The sequence below is a fragment of the Plectropomus leopardus genome, chromosome 7 (assembly GCF_026936395.1).
Source record: "Plectropomus leopardus strain MGB_pleo_1.0 chromosome 7, ASM2693639v1, whole genome shotgun sequence".
Taxonomy (NCBI): domain Eukaryota; kingdom Metazoa; phylum Chordata; class Actinopteri; order Perciformes; family Serranidae; genus Plectropomus; species Plectropomus leopardus.
Window position 1 is genome coordinate 2,476,187 of NC_142182.1, and position 18,221 is coordinate 2,494,407.

At 35.4% G+C, this 18,221-nt stretch overlaps 1 protein-coding gene across 4 annotated transcripts in view; it reads left to right on the forward strand.

Annotated features, from left to right (window-relative positions):
• The window catches only part of ptprz1a (protein tyrosine phosphatase receptor type Z1a), a 120,728-nt gene that overhangs the window by 87,257 nt on the left and 15,250 nt on the right, over window positions 1–18,221 (forward strand). For all 4 annotated transcript variants that reach the window (XM_088079634.1, XM_088079635.1, XM_088079636.1 and 1 more), the window contains 10 exons: window positions 360–442; window positions 2,053–2,187; window positions 2,707–2,841; window positions 3,852–4,015; window positions 4,319–4,454; window positions 5,713–5,859; window positions 6,865–6,958; window positions 8,196–8,269; window positions 9,491–9,622; window positions 10,476–10,631. In XM_088079634.1, the coding sequence (XP_087935760.1) occupies window positions 360–442; window positions 2,053–2,187; window positions 2,707–2,841; window positions 3,852–4,015; window positions 4,319–4,454; window positions 5,713–5,859; window positions 6,865–6,958; window positions 8,196–8,269; window positions 9,491–9,622; window positions 10,476–10,631 (1,256 nt within the window). The remainder of the gene's footprint in view (window positions 1–359; window positions 443–2,052; window positions 2,188–2,706; window positions 2,842–3,851; window positions 4,016–4,318; window positions 4,455–5,712; window positions 5,860–6,864; window positions 6,959–8,195; window positions 8,270–9,490; window positions 9,623–10,475; window positions 10,632–18,221) is intronic.

Below are 18,221 nucleotides of genomic sequence, written 5' to 3' on the forward strand. Positions count from 1 at the left end.
TGACTTTAGAAATTAGTAAAAACAAACAAAAAAACAAGCTGCGGAAAAAGGGCTTGGAAATTAAAATAATTCTATAACATGATTAAAATCTGTAATTATGATAATAATAAATGTAGTTTTTTTCCCCTAGCTTTTTCTTTTTTTTCTCTAGATATTTTTCCCCTAATTTTTTAAAAATTTTATAAATCTTTTTTTAAATATAATTTCCAGAACATTTCTTTCAGAGTTGCTCATGTCGTTGTTCCCTCCATGTTTCTAAAAGAAACCACGATTGGCTCACTGTTCAAAGGCTGAACTTGAAATGAACACAAAGTGTTTTTATTTCGATCTGATTATTTATTGCTCTTTTTTTCCGTCAGATGACCACAGCCGGGTGCGTCTCTCGCCGCAGGCCGACAAAGACGGGAAGACGAGCGATTACATCAACGCAAACTACGTGGATGTGAGGCGTTCTCTGTTTCAAACCTCTTTTCTTTTCCTTCAGTTTCACTCAGCTTCATACAAACCGCGGCCTTCGTCTTCACCCTGAGCCGCTCTGTCAAACACGCAGTCAGAACTTATGATTTTATCTTTATTCCCACACCTTTCACTTCCCTCTTTCGTCCCCAAAGTCAGCACGCCCCCCTGCAAAAACGCCAAACCTTTCATGCTGTACCTATTCTGTTGTCAGCGGGGACCTGCGAGGCTCTGCATTATACTTCTCGCAGCACCATAAAAATCTCATTTCCAGCGTTTGACGTTTTGTGAAAGGCAGAGGTGACAGGGAAAAAAAAACCAAAAACCCCGCGACAGTCACGGCCTCTCTGGAGAGCCGGCGTACCGGTTACAAAGTTGGTAAAAGCTCGTGGAGGATCTCTCCAGCTCACACTTTTGTCTGCGTCTCTCGGCATAAAGGCAGCTCGACGCTGTCAGTCACTGTGAAGGTTATCCAACTATTAAAGCGGGTGATTGAATGCTGCCCTCTGCTGAGAACAAGAAACGCGCTCTTTCCAGCGCCGGCCTTAAAGGGGCCTTGTGGAGTTTTCTTTCAGGCAAACAAAAGACATTTTTACGTTCAGTGTTACTCATCAAAACGCTTTGTGTGAGTCTTTGAGCTCCGGCTATCTGCTGAATGTATTTCTGTCCTCGTAAAACATAGAAAGCAGTTCTCTTCTCCCTCTCTGCCTCCGCTCTGGCTTTACAGCGAGGGCTCGGCAGCATCACGATATTATATCGATACTGTTGATGCTTTCGTTTGATGGAAGTTTTAGAGTTGGGAAAGTCGTTTTTCCGACTTGATTGTGTTCATGAGCTCGTAAAGTGGGAACAACATGGAAGCTTAAACAAGAGGTCTATAGCTGTGTCCAGTTTCTTTTATTTTTTACATATTTTATGCTGGATTTTTATGTATTTTTTTATTTAATCTAGGTCACTCTACACGGACAGCAGTTAACATTTTACAGATTTATTTCATACATGAATACATTTTGGTGCTTTTTGTGGTTGATGTTGGAAAAACCCAACAGTCTGTTTTGAGGATTTAAAAACATTTCTAGGATTTAAGGACATTTCTTGGATTTTAGGATGTTCATAGGAATTCAGGATATCTTTCGGATTTTAGGACATTTAGGACGTTTCTTGGATGTTAGGACGTGTCTCGGATTTTAGGACATTTGAGGCTTAGTTCAGACCTCTTTCGGGGGGGGCAGGGGATTTTTATTGGCACTTTTTTGATAAATAAGCTCGATTTTGATGCTGTGAATACCTTATTGAACGCTAACAGTATAAAAACAATTCCCAGTGTGAAGGTTGAGTATCACTGATCTTGCGCCATCATCTCAAATGAGCCCAAATTTTCACTTGTTTTCACCCCAGTGAATTATCTTTATTATCACCTGTACATTTATGTTTACCGAAGAATGAATCTGTACGACCTCAGCGATCCCCTGACTGAGGTCAGCGTTTGTGGTTTTTATTGAAATATCTTAAAAACTGTTGTATATAATAGCCATGAAGTGTTTCGAACAGAATACCTGCAGAAGTGGAGATTTAAAAGCCGCTGTGTCTCCTCAGGGTTTTAAGAAGCCGCGGGCGTACATCGCCGCTCAGGGCCCTCTGAGGTCGAGCACCGAGGACTTCTGGAGGATGATTTGGGAGCAAAACGTGTGCGTCATCGTGATGATCACCAACCTGGTGGAGAAAGGAAGAGTGAGTGACCGAATCTTCAGCCTCGGGGCCGTTTTAATATCACACACACTCGTATTGCTCTGCACACAAAATGTGCTTTTCAAAATCAAGCTTTAAAAAACATTATGCATTAATATTAGTTTCTACTTTCAGTGAGTTTTTTTTCAGTCCTGATCACAAATATCAAATATTAAATAATTTTCTGAATTTTAACCCTTTTAATGCCAGGTTTTTGCCATGATGCCACTATGTTTTTAGTTTAAAAAAAAAAAGGAAAATAATTATTTTGAATGTACTTCATACACCAGTGCACCTAGTGGAAATAGCATGTATTTTTTAGTTTGAATGAATTTAAATGGTGTTTTTTTAATATTTTAATTAATGTTTTTGTAATTAAATTGGGTAAGAACTTAAAAAAAACTTTTCTGAACCTGGAAATAAAAACAGAGGTCATGGATACTCAAATGAAATAAGACAAAAGTCTCATTTGCGTCTTCATCGTAGCTGATGATGATGTTTGATGTGTTGACGCGTCCTCAGAGGAAGTGTGATCAGTACTGGCCGCTGGAGGTGCAGGAGGAGTACGGCAGCTTCCTGGTGACGGTGAAGAGCAGCAGAGAGCTCGCCTACTACACCCAGAGGACCCTCACCGTCAGGAACACGCTCGCCAAAAAGGTCAGACTGACGGCCAATAAAAAAATAACACAAATCACTTACATGCCCAGATATTTTTATGTGATGTTGTCAATATTCATTGTTATTATTTTCATTTCACTTAAGAAAATATACTTATTATATTATATTCAATTTCTGCCAATATATCCACCTAAATCCAACTCACTGGACCTAATATTGAAAAAGCAAGAAGAAGTGATCATTAAAATTGCACTTTATTATTGTTGTTGTTCTTCTTATTATTAAGAATATTAATAAAGATAATAACAATACATCTAAAAATAAAATGATAATAATTATTTGAAAAAAACATTCAATTTGGGAATTAATAATGCACTTTATCATTATTGTTATTATTATTATTATTATTATTATTATTATTATTATTATTATTATGATTGTTGTTGTTGTTATTTATTATTATTAATAGTATTATTTATTGATAATAATAATAATAATAATAATAATAATACATCTAAAAATAAAAGAATTAGAATTATTAAAAAAACATTCAATTTGACAATGAATAATGCACTTTATTATTATTATTATTATTATTATTATTATAGATCTAAAATAAAATAATAATAATTAGTGGGAAAAAAGCATTAAATTTGGTGATTAATAATGTTTTATTTTTCCTTTTTCAGTTAAAATTCATTCAACTCATTTTTTTAAAATGGAGTCCCAATATTAGTTGAAAGAATTTGACTTTTTTTTTTATTTCCAGTGAATAGGCTTACTAATGTTGCACAGCTATTGCTATCTTAACATTAGTCAACATAAGCTGGTGGTTAAATCAAGTAAAGCTGAACTGAAAAATTAAGACAAAAAGTAACAAATCTCATATTAATTCCAAATATTACATAGACTGTACTCTCTTCTATGTCCATGTTACATATCTGATTATTAACACACAAAGCCCTCTTTAACTTTATATCACGACTAAAGACACTATATCCCTGTTTAACTTTTATTTTAATCACTTCCTGGTTGTGTTGCACCTTCAGGGCTCTCAGAAGGGGCGGAGCAACGAGCGGACGGTGACTCAGTATCATTACACCCAGTGGCCCGACATGGGCGTCCCAGAGTTCGCTCTGCCGCTGCTCAGCTTCGTCCGCAAGTCGTCCAAAGCCGGGACGGACGACATGGGGCCGGTGGTGGTGCACTGCAGGTAACATCTGCAGAAACTCTGTTTTTGTATTTTGTTATCATTTAAATGTTCACAGTTCAGAGCTGATTGTATTTTACATTCATGTTTACACACTTACATACTGAGTGTATTTATTTACAAACTTTTTAAAAATCTAAATATTTACATGCTGTATTTCTATTTGATATTTTATACTCATATATTTTTTATTCTTATGTACTGCTGTTTGTGCTTATTGATGCAATTTTCCCTCGGGGATCAATGAAGTATTTCTGATTCAGGTTCTGATTATTTTCATCATTTTTCTTTCTCGTTGCTGTGCAGCGCCGGCGTGGGACGGACGGGCACGTACGTGGTGCTGGACAGCATGCTGAAGCAGATGAGAGACGAAAACGCCGTCAACATCACGGGCTTCCTCAAACACATCCGCACACAGAGGAACTACCTGGTTCAGACAGAGGTCAGAGGTCAACCCCTGCTATGCCAAAGTGAGGTCAAGATATCTGAGATACGAGCGTTGCCATCATGCGAGGGTGATGTCATAGCGATTTCCACGGTCGGGGAGTTCCCGCCAAAACACCCATCCCACCCATTAGCGAGTAGCTCTATTGAATGCGAGTGCACAGATTGGCTGTCACAGCTGTCAATCATGGCAGAAAAGCCCCCTTTTTGTACAATTTAATAACTCATTAAAACTAAACTTATCATAAAAAAAAACTCGAACAAACATCAGAGTGATGAGAACGACCTTCAGAGACAGAAACCATCTTTGGAAAAAATTATTTGGCACATTTTTTGAATTTTAAATTTGGCGGATGTCCCATTCACTAACATGGAGGGACGGGCTTTATGACCTATACTGCAGACAGACACCAGGGGGCGACACACACAGAAATCTTCAGTCCTCAGTGTTACATGTCAGCGGGCTGCTTTAAACCGTAGAGTGTGTAAGTGGACGACGCCACACTGACGTCTTTGGTTTGTGGACAACCGTTTCAAAGCCTCCAGTTTGGCATTTTTATAATATTAAAAAAAACTTTATTTATATAGCACTTTTCTTAAGTGTTTCTCAGAGAAGAAACAGATAAAAACAAGGCAGCAATAAAACAACAATACAATAAAATGCAACACAGTGATTAATATTAATACTAGGGAATACATTTTTTAAAACAGTATAAAAAGTAGCGCACAGTGGCTGCGGAGGGATGATAAAACTTAGTATTCATGAATGCTTTCCTCTGATAGAAAGGGTTAGGCTGTTAGCCGCAGTGGCATCAGAGTTTTATTTACTGCAGTGTTAGTCAGTCCCTCAATGTGTTAATGTTGTCATGATTGCAATACATAACGAAAATTTAGCCAAACCCCCGTGAATCCTGTAAAACCTTTCAGTTCGGTCCAATCACTGCAAATATACTGCAAATGTGATTATTAAAAACAGTAAAATCTTGTTTCATTGTCGAAGTGTGAAGAGTACTTGTTAGAGTCGCTTTAAAATCTGTGGAAAGTGAATGTTTGGTACTTAAAATAAAGATTTTCCTTGAGTCGAAAAAATGGTTTTAAATAAAGTGTTAATCTGAGATGTAACTTCTCAGTCTGTGCAGGTTTAATAACGACGAATGTCGTTAGGATTATTATTATTCTGAATTTTGATCAGCAGGTTTCTGCATCACACATACTTTAATTACATCTTCAGTCAACTGTCCGTCTCCTCCCTGCAGGAACAGTACGTCTTTATCCACGACGCGTTGGTGGAGGCCATCCTGTCCGGAGAGACGGAGGTGGCTGCGGCTCACCTGCACAGGTACGTGGACGAGCTGCTGATCCCGGGGCCTGCTGGGAGGACGCGCCTGGACAAACAGTTCAAGGTGAGCAGAGACAGACTGTTCTCTCTGTGTTCACTGAACGTCTGCTGAAGATTAACCCTTTGAAGCCTAGAAAAAAACGGGCTCGATTTCTTCAAAAACACATGAAGAAGAAAATGATCAAGGAAAGAGAAAAAGTGCAAAACATTAACAGAAAATTAGCAACAAAAGAAGAAGAAGAATAAAAAACCCCAGAAAATTACCTGAAAAAAGTGCCTAAAATTATAAAAATTCCATAAGATAATTTGAAAAATATAATTATGATAATGATGATATAATTTATTTTATTTTTATTCTTTCTATATCTATGAGTTTCTTGCTAAGTTACTCTGTGCCTTGTTTCTCACTTTTTTTGAAAGAAATCAAATAAATTTGCCAAGATTTAAGTTTTTGTGAAAGTCGAATGAACCCTCAGAGCTTTGATATCACACACACTCATATCGCTCTGCACACAAAATGTGCTTTTTCAAAATTATTTTCTACTTTTATTGAGTTTATTTTAACCAACATCAGTCCTAAACATAAATATCAAACATTTAAATATTGTGACAGTGCAGCTAGTGGAAATAACGTATGTATTTTCCCCATATGCCAGACATATTCCAAGTCAAAAGCCCAAAATGACACCCAGAAATAATACAAGTCATGTTTTTCTGCTTCGATGGCTGTGGGAACATTTTTTTTCAAAAGCATTTTTGGACTTGAACAGTCTGAATGTAACTATTTAGTTTCCACAGTGTATTTTAGACTTATTGTAGGAGCTGAGCTGGAAATTCACTGATTAAACAAAAACACACAATCTTGCCAAAATTGATGCCATATGCACGAACACAGTCAAAGTTATCAAAAAATTAAGAATGAAAAGCGAGTAAAATGCACCAAACAGTCTTTAAATGTTCATTGATTTTTATGTATTGTCTGTATATGTACGTATAAACCGCCACAGCTCAGCAGCATGACCCCGTGCGGTTTCTTCAGTCACTGACGATGTTTTGCTGTTTTCCACAGCTGGTTTGTCACACCGGAGTGAAGCAGTGCGACTACGCTGCCGCCCTGCAGGACTGCAACCGCAGCAAGAACAGAAACTGCTCCATGGTGCCTGGTGAGTCCCACACAGCCAATGATGTCACGTCCTGAAAACGTAATATCACAGAAAAATATATAAAAAAAAAAAAAAAGTTGTACTTCAAAGTTGTAACTTAACCCTTCAACAGCTGGACCATCATCAGTTTTCTCGAGCCGTGTTAAGCCGCCCTCACAAGCATTTTAAACCCTGAAACCTGAGAAAATTGGTTTAACTCATTTCAAAACAGAGAAAAAACTGCAAAAAAAGACAAATATTTATCTACAATTTTCGTAATAACCTATTTCAAATTATGTTAAAGAATGAAAGAAGAAAATCATATTTTTTGGCACTTAACTTAACTTAAAGTTATTTTCTTGTACTTATTTTATTTTCCAATAATATTCTTGTAACGTTTTATGAATTTCTTGCTTATTTTTGGGTCATTTCTTATTAAGTCGCCTGCTCCCCTCCAATGCTTTTGAAAGATGGAAAGCTAATTTGCTCTTCGTCTCAAAGGGTTAAGCATAAATAATAATAAAATAACCTGAGAAAAATAAAATTAAATTAGACATTTTACATTTTTTAAAATAATTTTCTAAATATTTACTCATTTCATGCAGTTTGTGACTTCTCACCAAGTTGCTCATTGCCTTTTTTTTAACCTTGTTTTTGAAAGAAAGTTGAGTTGAAAAGTTTAAATATTTGTAAATGTTATCTGAATGCAGCACAAGAAAAGTGATGTCAGTGCAGGTCTCAAAGGGTTAACTTGATCCAAAATTTAATAAAACCCAATAATGTAATAACTTGATTAAAAATATAATAAAATAATAAAACATTAATTGTGGTTTAGGCTACTATAATAGGTGACGATAGATGAATTGCAATAACCTGTTTGACAATTATTTTTGAGATGAATCTTTGAGATGAATCTATACAAAACTGCGCTCATTTTTTTGCTTTATTACATTATCTGGCAATATTATTACATCAAAATTTAGAGAAAAAAACACCTGAAAGTTATTTCAGTGTTGTAAAAAATGATATAAAGTCTGTCAGTAACATTAATTCTATTTTATTATCAGCAAATGTATTGAGTTTTATTACATTTTCAGTGAGGCTGACTGCAAAGTTTATTACATTTTTAGGAAATTAAAATGTTGGACGCTGCAGCACTCAAAGAAAAAAGGAAGATGTCAGTTGGCCTGATGTTGAGTGTTTTATCTGCTGTATGACTCTGAGAAATTAACTCTTTATCTTCCTTCTGTCTTTGCAGTCGAGAGGTCGCGAGTGCGCCTGTCTGTGACGGCGGGGGACACGTCAGACTACATTAATGCGTCCTACATCACGGTAAGAACCCACTTTAAATCTGAGTCAGAGGAGGAGTTTAATCACAGAGGAAGGCTCGTACGGTCATAAAAACCCGAAAAAAGTCAAAGGAATTTACAAATGGCAATTTACAGGCCTGTGAAAAATTAAGAAAACTAGATACACCCCGAAAGTTTTAGAAAAGTCATGAAATTTTGTTTCATAAACCGGTATAATAACACGAGGTGTTCAAGGACGGTCACAAATTTAAAAATCCAACAATAATCGCTGTTTTTACAGTTTCTGGCTGTAATAAAAAATGTAAGTTTTAAAGAAACCTGCAGCCCTGAGGGGATTTTTTCTTTAAAAGTCACCCCCCCCAAAAAATAGCAAATTAAAACAGACTTTGTAGTTTTTTTTTTGTTTTGTTTTGTTTTAATAAAACATGCCATCAAAAAATATATAATAATAACAATAATAATAATAATATATAATAATATATTATATTTAAAAATTCAGTTCTAATCCTGTTGTGAATGCATTCAGTTTTTCAATAATTTGCACACATACATACTTTTCAAGAAAGCTTTATAAAGTAATGAAAAAGAACTGATAAGGAGTGTCTGTGGCTGTTTTTAAAATGTGACTCATAGTCAAATAAAAGTCATGGAAAAGTTATGGAAATCTTTTGATTAAAAAAACAAAATTCTAAAAGAAAAACTGAACTACTTATTTTCTTTAAAATAAAAAAAGCCATAAAAATGAAAGAAAAAACGGGCTGCTTCATTATTTAAAAAAAAAACAAAAAACAATTTATATTAAAAAAACAGAAAAAAAGCTGTTATAAAATAATGAAAAACAGTTTCGTTGATTGTTTCAGAGAATTTTTGGTCTTTAAAATTTGCCTCAAAGTCATGAAAAAGTCATGGAAATCTTTTTGTAAAATGTGACGGACGTGAAACACGTCATCCTCCAGATCTGAGTTTGTAAATCAGCTCGATGAAAGTTTAAACAAAACTTACAGGGACATCGTTAGAAAACATTAGAACAGAATAAAATTAAAATACAATGCAGTACAGCGTCTTTATCGTCAGGTGAATCCGTCTGAATCCAGCTGCTCTGCCTCAGGAGGTCTCAGACAGAATACAATCAATAAACAGTAAATATGTATTACACGTGTATTACACATACGTACACACTGTACCTGCGTATACATCACATTGCTGAAGTGCTTGATACGAAGTCGTGGTTTTGTCCCCGCAGGGTTACAGGCAGAGCAGTGAATTCATCATCACCCAGAATCCTTTGCCTGGCACCATAAAGGACTTCTGGAGGATGATATGGGACCACAACGCCCAGGTGGTCGTGTCGCTGCTGGGGCCGCCGTCAGACGAGGTCAGCACATCGTAGCTGTTTATCGAACCGTTCGAAACCGGATCACAAGTAATCTGTGGTGGACTCAAGTACTATACTTAAGTAACAAATTAAGGTATTTGTACTCCAGTATATTTCAGAGGGAAGTATTGTACTTTTTCCTTCACTACATTTAGCTTTTGTTACTTTACAGATTAAGATTTGTGCTGAAAAAAACAAACAAAAAAAACAGAAGAATAATTTTTTTAATATATTTTGTTATAAATTAAATTACCAAGCATCAGTGCAGCTGTAATGATTAGTTGATCTATCAATCAGCTGATTGGTACAAAATTAATTGCCAATTATTTTTGATAAATATTTGTGTTCTTTTTTGATTTCTTGTATGTTTTTTTTTTTCTTTTTATCTAAGATAAATATTTTTGATTTTACTTAACTAGTTCTTCTAAATATGAGTTTTGTAGGGTTTTTTTTTTCTATGATTTTTTATCAAAATTTCTGAGTTTTTCAGGTGTTTTTTTTTAATCAGTTTAAAAACTTTTAGTTTTTGGGATGTTCTCTCTATTGTTTTTAAATGATAGTTTTTTCTGCACTGTAATCTTTTACTTTTAATGCTGTAAGTATTTTTCCTTAATATACTTTCTTACTTTTAAAGTAAAAGTACCTAATGCCATGACTGTTACTTGTATCAGATTTTTACAGTGTGGTATCAATACTTTTACTTAATTAAAGGATCTGAATACTTGCTGACTGGGTCGCTGCTCTTCTATCAACTTTTGTCGCTCTGATGTCGCAAAATGCTTCATTTCCATCTCTAACGTTGTTGTTGGTTCAGAGTTAGACGTAACCGTCTGCCCACTTCCTGTGTTGATAGACGGAGAACGACGCGGAGCCGTGTCCCGCCTGGCCCCGGAAAGGTCAGCCAATCGGCTACGAGATGTTCACTGTCACTCAGAAGAGCGAGAACCACATCTGTCTGACCAACGAGGACATGCTGGTGGTGCAGGACTACGTGCTGGAAGCTACGCAGGTCAGTCAAATCCGTAATGGGACACTTTTAAAATTCGGCGAAAACAGGAGATGACGGCACATTTAAAAGGTCTGTGTGCCCAAAGTGCAAAAAACACATTCTTCTTTTATTTTAGCCGCATCTGTTTATGCAGTTAGTTTTGTTTTTAATCGTTCAGGGTTGGTGTGAAATCCAGAGACACTTTCATTGGGAGAAAAAGAAATATTCTAAATATCTGAGTTCAGAAGCCCGAGCACCACGAACGTGACATTCGACCGCATTCACCCGCCACGAAAAATGACGACTTTTTCTGTTTATTTTTTATTATGGCAGCATTTATAACATTCATGTGTTTGAGGTCCGTCATATATGAGCGAATGAAAATATTACTATAGTACTGTATGTCATCTAAAATGACACCAAAACATAATACAGTACTATGTCCTAAAAAGTTTGAGTATGTCCAAAGAATGGATGTCAAAAAACTTTTGACAGGTCCAAAAAACATGTCATATTTTTACTTTTTTTTTTTTTTTTTACCATATTATAATATTGCATTTTTAGTCAGTTTTTTCAACATGCTGTTTTTGTTGTGTTTTTGGCTGTTTTTTCAACTTTCTTTGCTATGGCGTGTTTCGGCACGTCATTTAATGCGGTTTAACAGTATTTTCAGCTGTTTTTGAGACATGTCATTTTTTGACATTTTTGCCATACTATAGCCTTGCTTTTTTTTTTCTCGCCATTTTTTCAACATGCCGTTTTTTTGTGTTTTTGACCGTTTTTTCAACTTTCTTTGCTATGGCGTGTTTCGGCACGCCATTTAATGCGGTTTAACACTATTTTCAGCTGTTTTTGAGTCATGTCATTTTTTGACATTTTTGCCATACTATAGCCTTGCTTTTTTTTTCTCGCCATTTTTTCAACATGCCGTTTTTTTGTGTTTTTGACCGTTTTTTCAACTTTCTTTGCTATGGCGTGTTTCGGCACGTCATTTAATGCGGTTTAACATTATTTTCAGCGTTTTTTGAGACATGTCATTTTTTGACATTTTTGCCATACTATAGCCTTGCTTTTTTTTTCTCGCCATTTTTTCAACATGCCGTTTTTTTGTGTTTTTGGCTGTTTTTTCAACTTTCTTTGCTATGGCGTGTTTCGGCACGACATTTAATGCGGTTTAACAGTATTTTCAGCTGTTTCTGAGACATGTCATTTTTTGACATTTTTGCCATACTATAGCCTTGCTTTTTTTTTGTCACTTTTTCAACATGCTGTTTTTTTGTGTTTTTAGCCGTTTTTTCAACTTTCTTTGCTATGGCGTGTTTCGGCACGCCATTTAATGCGGTTTAACACTATTTTCAGCTGTTTCTGAGACATGTCATTTTTTGACATTTTTGCCATACTATAGCCTTGTTTTTTTTTTTCTCGCCATTTTTTCAACATGCCGTTTTGTTGTGTTTTTGACCGTTTTTTCAACTTTCTTTGCTATGGCGTGTTTCGGCACGCCATTTAATGCGGTTTAACACTATTTTCAGCGGTTTTTGAGTCATGTCATTTTTTGACATTTTTGCCATACTATAGCCTTGCTTTTTTTTTCTCGCCATTTTTCAACATGCCGCTTTTGTTGTGTTTTTGACCGTTTTTTCAACTTTCTTTTCTATGGCGTGTTTCGGCACGTCATTTAATGCGGTTTAACACTATTTTCAGCTGTTTTTGAGTCATGTCATTTTTTGACATTTTTGCCATACTATAGCCTTGCTTTTTTTTTGTCACTTTTTCAACATGCCGTTTTGTTGTGTTTTTGGCTGTTTTTACAACTTTCTTTGCTATGGCGTGTTTCGGCACGTCATTTAATGGATTTTAACACTATTTTCAGCGGTTTTTCAGACATGTCATTTTTTGACATTTTTGCCATACTATAGCCTTGCTTTTTTTTTTCTCGCCATTTTTTCAACATGCCGTTTTGTTGTGTTTTTGGCTGTTTTTTCAACTTTCTTTGCTATGGCGTGTTTCGGCACGACATTTAATGGATTTTAACACTATTTTCAGCGTTTTTTGAGACATGTCATTTTTTGACATTTTTGCCATACTATAGCCTTGCTTTTTTTTTCTCGCCATTTTTTCAACTTGCTATTTTTTTGTGTTTTTGGCCGTTTTTTCAACTTTCTTTGCTATGGCGTGTTTCAGCACGTCATTTAATGCGGTATAACAGTATTTTCAGCTGTTTTTGAGACATGTCATTTTTTGACATTTTTGCCATACTATAGCCTTGCTTTTTTTTTCTCGCCATTTTTTCAACATGCCGTTTTGTTGTGTTTTTGACCGTTTTTTCAACTTTCTTTGCTATGGCGTGTTTCGGCACGTCATTTAATGCGGTTTAACACTATTTTCAGCTGTTTTTGAGTCATGTCATTTTTTGACATTTTTGCCATACTATAGCCTTGCTTTTTTTTGTCACTTTTTCAACATGCCGTTTTGTTGTGTTTTTGGCTGTTTTTACAACTTTCTTTGCTATGGCGTGTTTCGGCACGTCATTTAATGCGGTTTAACAGTATTTTCAGCTGTTTTTGAGACATGTCATTTTTTGACATTTTTGCCATACTATAGCCTTGCTTTTTTTTTTCTCGCCATTTTTTCAACATGCCGTTTTTTTGTGTTTTTGGCTGTTTTTTCATCTTTCTTTGCTATGGCGTGTTTCGGCACGTCATTTAATGCGGTTTAACACTATTTTCAGCTGTTTTTGAGTCATGTCATTTTTTGACATTTTTGCCATACTATAGCCTTGCTTTTTTTTTTCTCGCCATTTTTTCAACATGCCGTTTTGTTGTGTTTTTGGCTGTTTTTTCAACTTTCTTTGCTATGGCGTGTTTCGGCACGACATTTAATGCGGTTTAACAGTATTTTCAGCGTTTTTTGAGACATGTCATTTTTTGACATTTTTGCCATACTATAGCCTTGCTTTTTTTTTTCTCGCCATTTTTTCAACATGCCGTTTTTTTGTGTTTTTGGCTGTTTTTTCATCTTTCTTTGCTATGGCGTGTTTCGGCACGTCATTTAATGCGGTTTAACACTATTTTCAGCTGTTTCTGAGACATGTCATTTTTTGACATTTTTGCCATACTATAGCCTTGCTTTTTTTTTTCTCGCCATTTTTTCAACATGCCGTTTTTTTGTGTTTTTGGCCGTTTTTTCATCTTTCTTTGCTATGGCGTGTTTCGGCACGTCCTTTAATGCGGTTTAACACTATTTTCAGCTGTTTTTGAGTCATGTCATTTTTTGACATTTTTGCCATACTATAGCCTTGCTTTTTTTTTGTCACTTTTTCAACATGCCGTTTTGTTGTGTTTTTGGCTGTTTTTACAACTTTCTTTGCTATGGCGTGTTTCGGCACGTCATTTAATGGATTTTAACACTATTTTCAGCGGTTTTTGAGACATGTCATTTTTTGACATTTTTGCCATACTATAGCCTTGCTTTTTTTTTTCTCGCCATTTTTTCAACATGCCGTTTTGTTGTGTTTTTGGCTGTTTTTACAACTTTCTTTGCTATGGCGTGTTTCAGCACATCATTTAATGCGGTTTAACAGTATTTTCAGCTGTTTTTGAGACATGTCATTTTTTGACATTTTTGCCATACTATAGCCTTGCTTTTTTTTTCTCGCCATTTTTTCAACATGCCGTTTTTTTGTGTTTTTGACCGTTTTTTCATCTTTCTTTGCTATGGCGTGTTTCGGCACGTCATTTAATGCGGTTTAACACTATTTTCAGCTGTTTCTGAGACATGTCATTTTTTGACATTTTTGCCATACTATAGCCTTGCTTTTTTTTTCTCGCCATTTTTTCAACATGCCGTTTTTTTGTGTTTTTGGCCGTTTTTACAACTTTCTTTGCTATGGCGTGTTTCGGCACGTCATTTAATGGATTTTAACACTATTTTCAGCTGTTTTTGAGACATGTCATTTTTTGACATTTTTGCCATACTATAGCCTTGCTTTTTTTTTTCTCGCCATTTTTTCAACATGCCGTTTTGTTGTGTTTTTGACCGTTTTTTCAACTTTCTTTGCTATGGCGTGTTTCGGCACGTCATTTAATGCGGTTTAACACTATTTTCAGCTGTTTTTGAGTCATGTCATTTTTTGACATTTTTGCCATACTATAGCCTTGCTTTTTTTTCGCCGGTTTTCAACATGCCGTTTTGTTGTGTTTTTGGCTGTTTTTACAACTTTCTTTGCTATGGCGTGTTTCGGCACGTCATTTAATGGATTTTAACACTATTTTCAGCGGTTTTTGAGACATGTCATTTTTTGACATTTTTGCCATACTATAGCCTTGCTTTTTTTTTCTCGCCATTTTTTCAACATGCCGTTTTTTTGTGTTTTTGACCGTTTTTTCAACTTTCTTTGCTATGGCGTGTTTCGGCACGTCATTTAATGCGGTTTAACACTATTTTCAGCTGTTTTTGAGTCATGTCATTTTTTGACATTTTTGCCATACTATAGCCTTGCTTTTTTTTTCTCGCCATTTTTTCAACATGCCGTTTTTTTGTGTTTTTGGCTGTTTTTTCAACTTTCTTTGCTATGGCGTGTTTCGGCACGTCATTTAATGGATTTTAACACTATTTTCAGCGTTTTTTGAGACATGTCATTTTTTGACATTTTTGCCATACTATAGCCTTGCTTTTTTTTTTCGCCATTTTTCATCATGCCGTTTTGTTGTGTTTTTGGCTGTTTTTACAACTTTCTTTGCTATGGCGTGTTTCGGCACGTCATTTAATGGATTTTAACACTATTTTCAGCGGTTTTTGAGACATGTCATTTTTTGACATTTTTGCCATACTATAGCCTTGCTTTTTTTTTTCTCGCCATTTTTTCAACATGCCGTTTTTTTGTGTTTTTGGCTGTTTTTTCAACTTTCTTTGCTATGGCGTGTTTCGGCACGTCATTTAATGCGGTTTAACACTATTTTCAGCTGTTTTTGAGTCATGTCATTTTTTGACATTTTTGCCATACTATAGCCTTGCTTTTTTTTTTCTCGCCATTTTTTCAACATGCCGTTTTGTTGTGTTTTTGGCTGTTTTTACAACTTTCTTTGCTATGGCGTGTTTCGGCACGACATTTAATGCGGTTTAACACTATTTTCAGCTGTTTTTGAGACATGTCATTTTTTGACATTTTTGCCATACTATAGCCTTGCTTTTTTTTTTCTCGACATTTTTTCAACATGCTGTTTTGTTGTGTTTTTGGCCGTTTTTCAACTTTCTTTGCTATGGCGTGTTTCGGCACGCCATTTAATGCGGTTTAACACTATTTTCAGCTGTTTTTGAGTCATGTCATTTTTTGACATTTTTGCCATACTATAGCCTTGCTTTTTTTTGTCACTTTTTCAACATGCCGTTTTGTTGTTTTTTTGGCTGTTTTTCATCTTTCTTTTGCTATGGCGTGTTTCGCACGTCATTTAATGCGATTTTAACACTATTTTCAGCTGTTTCTGAGACATATCATTTTTGACATTTTTGCCATACTATAGCCTTGCTTTTTTTTTTCTCGCCATTTTTTCAACATGCCGTTTTGTTGTGTTTTTGACCGTTTTTTCAACTTTCTTTGCTATGGCGTGTTTCGGCACGTCATTTAATGGATTTTAACACTATTTTCAGCGGTTTTTGAGACATGTCATTTTTTGACATTTTTGCCATACTATAGCCTTGCTTTTTTTTTTCTCGCCATTTTTTCAACATGCTGTTTTTTTGTGTTGTTTGCCGTTTTTTCATCTTTCTTTGCTATGGCGTGTTTCGGCACGTCATTTAATGCGGTTTAACACTATTTTCAGCTGTTTTTGAGACATGTCATTTTTTGACATTTTTGCCATACTATAGCCTTGCTTTTTTTTTTCTCGCCATTTTTTCAACATGCCGTTTTGTTGTGTTTTTGACCGTTTTTTCAACTTTCTTTGCTATGGCGTGTTTCGGCACGTCATTTAATGCGGTTTAACATTATTTTCAGCGTTTTTTGAGACATGTCATTTTTTGACATTTTTGCCATACTATAGCCTTGCTTTTTTTTCTGTCATTTTTTCAACATGCTGTTTGTTTGTGTTTTTAGCCGTTTTTTCAACTTTCTTTGCTATGGCGTGTTTCGGCACGTCATTTAATGCGGTTTAACACTATTTTCAGCTGTTTTTGAGTCATGTCATGTTTTGACATTTTTGCCATACTATAGCCTTGCTTTTTTTTTCTCGCCATTTTTTCAACATGCCGTTTTGTTGTGTTTTTGGCTGTTTTTTCATCTTTCTTTGCTATGGCGTGTTTCGGCACGTCATTTAATGCGGTTTAACACTATTTTCAGCTGTTTTTGAGACATGTCATTTTTTGACATTTTTGCCATACTATAGCCTTGCTTTTTTTTTTTCTCGACATTTTTTCAACATGCTGTTTTGTTGTGTTTTTGGCCGTTTTTTCATCTTTCTTTGCTATGGCGTGTTTCGGCACGCCATTTAATGCGGTTTAACACTATTTTCAGCAGTTTTTGAGACATGTCATTTTTTGACATTTTTGCCATACTATAGCCTTGCTTTTTTTTTCTCGCCATTTTTTCAACATGCTGTTTTTTTGTGTTTTTGGACGTTTTTTCATCTTTCTTTGCTATGGCGTCTTTCGGCACGTCATTTAATGCGGTTTAACACTATTTTCAGCTGTTTCTGAGACATGTCATTTTTTGACATTTTTGCCATACTATAGCCTTGCTTTTTTTTTTCTCGCCATTTTTTCAACATGCCGTTTTGTTGTGTTTTTGACCGTTTTTTCAACTTTCTTTGCTATGGCGTGTTTCGGCACGTCATTTAATGCGGTTTAACACTATTTTCAGCTGTTTTTGAGTCATGTCATTTTTTGACATTTTTGCCATACTATAGCCTTGCTTTTTTTTTCTCGCCATTTTTTCAACATGCCGTTTTGTTGTGTTTTTGGCTGTTTTTACAACTTTCTTTGCTATGGCGTGTTTCGGCACGCCATTTAATGCGGTTTAACACTATTTTCAGCTGTTTTTGAGACATGTCATTTTTTGACATTTTTGCCATACTATAGCCTTGCTTTTTTTTTCTCGCCATTTTTTCAACATGCCGTTTTGTTGTGTTTTTGGCTGTTTTTTCATCTTTCTTTGCTATGGCGTGTTTCGGCACGTCATTTAATGGATTTTAACACTATTTTCAGCGGTTTTTGAGACATGTCATTTTTTGACATTTTTGCCATACTATAGCCTTGCTTTTTTTTTTCTCGCCATTTTTTCAACTTGCTGTTTTTTTTGTTTTTGGCCGTTTTTTCAACTTTCTTTGCTATGGCGTGTTTCGGCACGTCATTTAATGCGGTTTAACACTATTTTCAGCTGTTTTTGAGTCATGTCATTTTTTGACATTTTTGCCATACTATAGCCTTGCTTTTTTTTTTCTCGCCATTTTTTCAACATGCCGTTTTTTTGTGTTTTTGGACGTTTTTTCATCTTTCTTTGCTATGGCGTGTTTCGGCACGTCATTTAATGCGGTTTAACACTATTTTCAGCTGTTTTTGAGACATGTCATTTTTTGACATTTTTGCCATACTATAGCCTTGCTTTTTTTTTTTCTC